The 7543-nt window shown below is 28.8% G+C and overlaps 1 protein-coding gene across 1 annotated transcript in view; it reads right to left on the bottom strand.

Moving 5' to 3' along the window:
- Nucleotides 1-7543, bottom strand: part of LOC106690396 (uncharacterized) — a gene marked incomplete at its 5' end in the record, with an annotated part of 61365 nt that overhangs the window by 28394 nt on the left and 25428 nt on the right. The window contains 2 exon segments of the mRNA XM_067051904.1: nucleotides 3393-5456; nucleotides 5599-5845. Coding sequence (XP_066908005.1) covers nucleotides 3393-5456; nucleotides 5599-5845 — 2311 coding nt within the window.

Genomic DNA, 7543 nt, shown 5'->3' with positions numbered 1-7543 from the left:
TTCTATATCGATATTAGTAAGAATGTCGAATATCGAAAGGAATATGAAATTATCAAAATAAAATATCGAATTACCTTATTACAGCTTTTCATAAATGTTATAGTTATAAAAGATAAAATATCCATATTTCTATAAAATAGAATATCGAAATGTCGTTTCTAATCTTCGATATCGATATTAATGACCATGTTAAATATCGAAAGGAACATGAATCTATCAATTTAAAATATCGAAAAACTATTTTTAAGCTTCTTATAAAATTTTCTATTAGAAAATTCTATTAAAAAATCCTCAACTATTTTTCTCAACACCCTTATCACCAAATTATTAATGTTGCTAAGAACCGATCCTTTTCTCTTTCTGACCCTCAATACCACCAGGCCAACATACAACGTATTAAACAGACAACAATTTCCCTCCGAAAATTACTAACAAACTACTCGATTCTTACATTAACCGTGTTACTCCAATCCCTCCTGTCCTCAACCCTTCACAACCCACTCCACCACTTTTTCAGTACAGGTCGCTTCCGTATATCCCCATCCTTTCTGATAAAATTCAAAAATCTTTAAGATCCACTATTCCCACCCAACGTCTTGGCTTGAAGTCCCACAATAAAATTTCCTATCTTTTTTCCAAATTGAAAGACCCTATTCCTTTCTTACACCGTTCCAATGTGGTTTACCATATACCCTGTTCAACCCCATGCTGCAATTCCTTCTATATCGGCGAAACTAAAAACCAACTTAAGAACCGCATTTCCCAGTACAAAACTTCCATCAACTCCTGTAATCCTCTTGCATCTAAATTATCAGAACACACATTAAATCTGAATCATACTTTTAATTTCGACAATCCTTCCATTCTTGCCACTGTCCCCAACCACACCAAACGTCTCATCTCAGAGTCCATTTATATTAATTTGACTGAGAATTCTGTCAATCATAAAGTTGATAAAGACTGCATCTCCCTTACATATCGACACATTTTGAACACAATAAAATCCTCATAATACTTTTTTTTTTTCACTCTTTTCTGCATTCCAGAAGCCCATCTTCTTGTCATATCTTTTATTCTTGTTTTTTTTAATTATTTTTATATTCACTATCCTTCCTGTTTCATTTATATTCATGATTTATCTTCTTAAGTGTACTTATATTAATTACTTTATTATAAATTTTCTATTATATTTTACACTTTTCTGTATCCCCGCTCATTTGGTATAATTTTTGTTTCTTAATCACTTACACTCATTGTATCCCATTAATTTATAATTTTATTTTATTTTATTTTTTTTTTAATATTTCTTCTCCCCCTATTATGTATATTGCCATTTATTGTTCACCTAATTTACTATGTTTACTTTACAAATTTATTTTCGTTATTGTGGCAATACTGCCATCCCCACTCCTCCCAATACCAACTGTCACTTTGGTTTTTGACTGCCGTCAAACCAGTTATGCATTCTGTCTCATCATTTGATTTGTATTTTCTTTTTTCATCTCTTTATTTGTACTTTATTTAATATTTCTTCTCTTATATATCTGTTACTATTCCCCTTTTCATTTACTATTTACAACCTTTAATTTTTCTTATTATATCTTACTTTTCATTTTATACCCCAGTTATTTTACACTTATGTTTTTTTCTTTTTTTCCTTTTTGTAACTATAGTGTTTGTATCTTTTTTAGCCCTGACGAAGCCCTGCAACGTGGGGCGAAACGTTGGCTCAATAAAATAGTATAATTATCTACTATTTGAGTTCTTTTTGACCGCACCCGGACCATATTCCTTTCATTTATATACACGGTCAATCAATAATCTTCCAGTAAACTAAATAAAATATCGAAATACCTTATTTTAGCTTTTAATAATATGTTATCGTTTTCTTTCATAAAATATCGATATTTCTATAAAAACAAAATATCAAAATATTGTTTCTAATATTTTATACCGACATTAATAACAATGTAAAATATTGAAAGGAACATGAATTTATAAATTTAAAATATCGAAAACTATTTTCAAGCTTTTTATAAAATTTTCTTAAACTTTTTATAATATTTTCTTAATATTTTTATGCCAAATATCGATATTTTGAGGGGAAAATATCGAAATATCGTTTCTAATGTTTGATATCGATATTAATAACAAAGTAAAATATCAATATTTCTATAAAAACAAATATCGTTGCTAATCATCGATATCAACTTGCTAATCAGTATCAATCAGGAAATTGAGTACATATGAGGTCAGCTTAACGAATCATCAAAAGAAAGGGTAAATAATTTTGAAATCTACGGAATTCCCCAAAAAGAAAATAAAAATTTGGAGGAAGTATTGGAATCAGTGGCAAAAATTATTGAATTGGCATATTCTAAAAATTGTATAGTTTATTGCAAATGCTTTACCAACAAAAAAGGAATCTAATATAAGAATCATGTGGGTTTCTAAATTTAAAGCTAAGAAATTTAAGTGTGAAAATAATGTGCTCGGCAATAAAGGCAGAAAGGTGTTTTGCAATGATAATTTAATGTCCTATTCAAAATCATTGTTTTGGGCTGTAAAACAAAGAGGTAAAAAGGATAAACACACTGAGACTATTTTGTGAGACTAGCTTATTTCGACTCAATTAAAGGGCTAAGGAGGTCGAATTAGATCTCAAAAACAAGCAAAAAGGTAATATAAACAATGGTCTATTTGTTTACAGGAAAGAAAATTGATATTTTATGTTCTTTTTTAAGCATTACATTTTTTTTGCTTAATAGGAAGCAATAACTTAAAAACTGTTTACACTAGGTAATCAAAGTTATAGCAGAGTAAACTAGACAGAATATTCTTTAAGAACTAAAAAAAAATTGTGTTTTTTAAATATGAGAAGATGGTTGGGGGTGCAGTCAGAAAAAATACACAAATAAACAAAATTTATTTATCTGTGCCAACGTTTCGACCTGAATTTCAGGCCTGATAAAATGAGATAACAACCATAACTCAGAGAAACATCATGAATGGTAAAGGTGCATTCCCAACCGGCCAAGGTCGTTTAAAGTATGATGAAGGATTCTTACAAAAAATTAAATTCTTATATGTACTTAGTACTTTTTTAAAGATTGTCATAATTATTCTGAAACATATAATTATTATAGGTCAAAAAAATATTCCTATTTTATGATTCATCCCGAAACTATTTTTAAAAAATCTATTCAATATAGAAGCCTATAATTCAAATTTTAAATATTGATATTAATGATGTGATAACTCACAATATTTATTAAAATATAACCAGTATTACAGAATTAAAATTCAGTTCCAAAAGAAAAAAAAAAGCTAATTATACATTCAATATTTAATGATACAAATATAACAATTAAATAGAGAAAACTTATGCTTACCTGGAATATAAAAGGGACTCTCTTGACTGAAGGCAGGGGGTTCAGCACACCTTTGTTGAGATATTGCACTTTTACACAGTCGATTAGTCAAACAAACAGCTACATCAGCATGGTTGTTAGAAGCAATCAACCCAGTATTTCTTGTACCATGGATTGACACATTATATTGATGAACATTCTTTCTATTATGCATTGGATATTTAATGTCACTGGGAGATGCTAATAGAGAAGACCCATCTTTATTAAACAAAGCCTCAAATGTATTGAGATCACGACAACCATCAGTTTCATCAACTGATTCAAGCATTATAGAAGAAACTTTAGTTTTAGACACATCCAACTCATTGTTGATTAACGTCCGTGAACTATCGTTGTTTTCAGCCTTATGAAGTAAAGAATGAGGCCTAGATATATTCACAAAATATTCCTTACTAGACTTCCGTTTGTTATATGTAATATGCATTCTGTCTCGTTCAACCCAGGGGCCATGTTCAAGATCATTCATATCATCACCATGAAATAAACTATCATTATAAAAGGAATTAGGATGATGACTCCCAAAAGTAGGATCATCAACTAAAAAACTATTGGAATGCATAAAATCTTCATTGTTACTGCTGACTTGCCTTGGTCTAGCATCTTCTCGATGTGGATTAATACAGATGTAAGAATCTTTTTGAAAACCATGGGAAGGAAGTGAAAGTTCATTTTTTAGAGGCATTTCTAAAGGTTTACCAAGTTGTATTTTTTTTTGGACAGTCATTTGCTTTAAATGATTTGTTCTTAAATACGATGGATTTTGGTAGTTTATAGGAGAAGAATCTGAACTTTCTGAATGAGAACTAGAGGTTAACAATTTTAAACCATACGCAGAGCACTTATCTAGTTTTGAAACGGGTTTAGAACTTTTTTCTGCTGTAAAACTATTAAGAGCTAAAGCATTACCATCAGACCTTGCACTATTTGTTGCAAGTATTTTGGATTGGTCTCGAGGAACTTTGTTGGAGATACTTTTCCTGACATTATGGAAAGAATGTACTGGCCTTTTAGGCAGTTCATTAATTTTTCGATGAAATGGCTCTTTTAAATCAGAACTAGGTTTCGTTATGTTATGTTTCATAGATAAAGAACTATTTTCAGTAGGCCTTCTTGAAAAATGAAGATTCTGCTCTTTATGATTAGGTATAGAAACAGAAAAATTCAGTAAATGAGAATAGTGGGTGTTATGTTCATCTGAATTTCCCTGAGAATTCTGGTCCACCACACTAGGTTCAAGAGAAGGATTTTTAAGATTTGACAACAAAGGATCATTCCTTTTAACAACATTAATTTGAGTATTAGATCGTAATAATTTACATTTTTGCTTGACTTTTTTATTTGAAAATGGTACCAAATTAACTCCTGAATTAAAATTATTAGAATGTAGTTTCTGACGCAAGTCTAGAGATGTGAGGCTCCGTAACAATGGTCTTTGTTCCTGAATATTGATTAAATCATACTTATTAAGTTTTTGTGGAATGTTTTTCTTCCTTTGCTCTTGAAAATGATCAAACTCTAATTTATTCAAATCATACAGTTCATACTCTGTGTCTAGTCCAAGTTCATCAAAATTTGATTCCAAACTCGATCTTCTTTTGTTTTCAGTAGGACTACTTGGACAAAAAGTTAAGTTACCTTTATCACAACTACTGACTACCTTTAAAGATTTACTTCTTTTAATGCTTGCAGAACATTTAGGAGCCAATGTTTCTAATTGAGGCACACGTAAAATCCCTTTGGATGGAATAGGTTTGTTACTATCCACTTTAATTTGATTATCATATCCCTTTTTACTTGATTTTTCAACAGTAGATTTCAGAAGAGGTCTATTACTGTTTTTTTTCTTATCACTTAGTTGACTAATAGTAAGGTAGTTTTTATTGTTAGAAAGAGAATAAATAGCTCTTTGTTGAGCAGTCAAGTTTTCAACATCTTTTTCATGCTTGGAAGAAAATAGAGTCAAGTTCCTTTTACAAGGTAAAGGTGGAGGTTTAATTTCCTTCTCCTTTTTATTATCATGCTTTTCTGCAAAAAAGTATAATATTATTGAAATAAAAAGAGAATAAATGTACAAGAGAGTATATAGCTTATTTTAAAACTATTTCAGAATAGATTAATTTTAATGCAGTACCTATAAATATACATATTTATATATGTGTATATTTACCTTCTGAACTGCATGTTGAAACATATTCTATGCAGTCATACGCATTTTCTTCATCTTTAATAACTAACAGACCATTTGGATCAACATTTTCATAAGGATGAGAATCTATCATACACAATTGTTCTTTAAAAAGTTCTCTCACAGCTTGGTGGACAAGAACATATTGTTCTTTTGTCTGAACCATGGCTATCCTTTGTTTTCTCATATCTCTAATCAGTCCAAGAAGACTAAAATCACTTGTCAATTTCTAGAAAAAAATAAATAAATTTTTGTAGCCAATAATAAATAATAAACATTCAATTCAGAAGATTAATGTTTAATTCCACCAGTATTGATTAATTTATACTAAAAAAGGTGTCCTTAAAGATTTAATAAACAGTACAGCCACCTTTTCCTACTTAAAAAAATTGTTAGAGCCATATAAAAACATAGAAAAAAAAAAATCAAGATAAAATTCACCCAATACAACCAGTGTAACAGAGGTTAAAATCAAAACAGGATTATTTATAAACTAAAAAATAGTCTTGTTTTTAATTATTTATACTTCTTTCAATCTTCTTTAAAAGAGATTTTATTAATTTAGTGCCTATAACTGATAAAAGAAGTGAGTTGTATGAAGTTAAACATACAATTTCCCCTTATGTTTTGTTTGAAATTACATATAATTATAAAGAGGATGATATAAATTAATTGATTACTATAAATATATATAAATAATAATAGTAATATTATTTATTTATTCTGGGATTGATTCCTTTAGAATAATATTATAGACATCAAAATTAGATTTTAGAGCCTTAGAGTCAAATACAAAATAAAAATGAAATTATAAACCATCATAAAATATAATGAAAATAATGAATTTGAAAAGATAAAAATGAACAACAATAATTGACAGAATATATAAAATAAAAGAAAACCATATGTCATATCATAAAAGATAAGGTGACTAACTTTTGATAATAAATAAAAACAAAAAAATGATAAAAATCCAATACAAGTAAACTAAAAATAATAAATGAAAAGGTATAATGCTAATATACATATTTACAGCTAATATACATATTTGTAAGTATAAACGAAAATCTGAAACATCAAATGCAGAAAATATTTAAAACAACAGTATATTTTTTTATTATTATCAAAAACGTAATAACAAAAATCCTCTAACTAACCATAATCTAAAGGAATAATCCAATAAATGAAAAAAGGAAAACAGAAGGAGTAGTGTTGATTATATCAGTCTATATATACATACATGTTTATAGATTTTTCATAAATATTAAAATATCCAATAATATTTATGTTAAATACTATCTCTCTTTTCATATATTCACATCTTGTTTGAAACTTTTGTTTTTCTTCCAGAAGGGGGTGGACAGCAGGTGGTTGAAGATATTGGATTTGAAGGTTGGAAGGGTATTAGAACTATGAATGAAGGAGGGAATAGAATTCCATAGGGAAGAGGAATGGATCAGGAAAGATCAATCAAAGGTTGCGGTTCCATGGCCAGTTACATATAAGTCTGAAGGTCATGAGCGGGTATTGCGGGAATACACTATGGATTTAAATTGAAGGATATCACAAATGTATGATGGACGACGGGATTGGATACAGCAGGTAGGGCATATTATATAAGCCATGAGACCACCCAAATTTGTTCCTATATTATACTATTATAGATAAAGATTTCTGATGAATTTCTTATGTGCATGCGTGTTTGATTGAATGTGAATTTATTGTGTGAGTGTTGTTTATTAATATTGTAATATGCTCTTCTTTAGTAAATAGTATATTTTGATGTATAAATGGTTTTAATATGTTTTATTTTATGTATCATTTTAATATTCATTTGTTTTGTTTATCCAAAAAGCAAACTAACCAAGTTTCATTGTTTATAATAACTTCGTGATACAAAAACAAAAAACCAAGATGGCGGTATGTT

The sequence above is a fragment of the Halyomorpha halys genome, unplaced genomic scaffold (assembly GCF_000696795.3).
Source record: "Halyomorpha halys isolate HHAL.00 unplaced genomic scaffold, Hhal_1.1 Scaffold1702.1, whole genome shotgun sequence".
NCBI lineage: Eukaryota > Metazoa > Arthropoda > Insecta > Hemiptera > Pentatomidae > Halyomorpha > Halyomorpha halys.
This window is presented reverse-complemented; position numbering and strand designations above follow the sequence as displayed.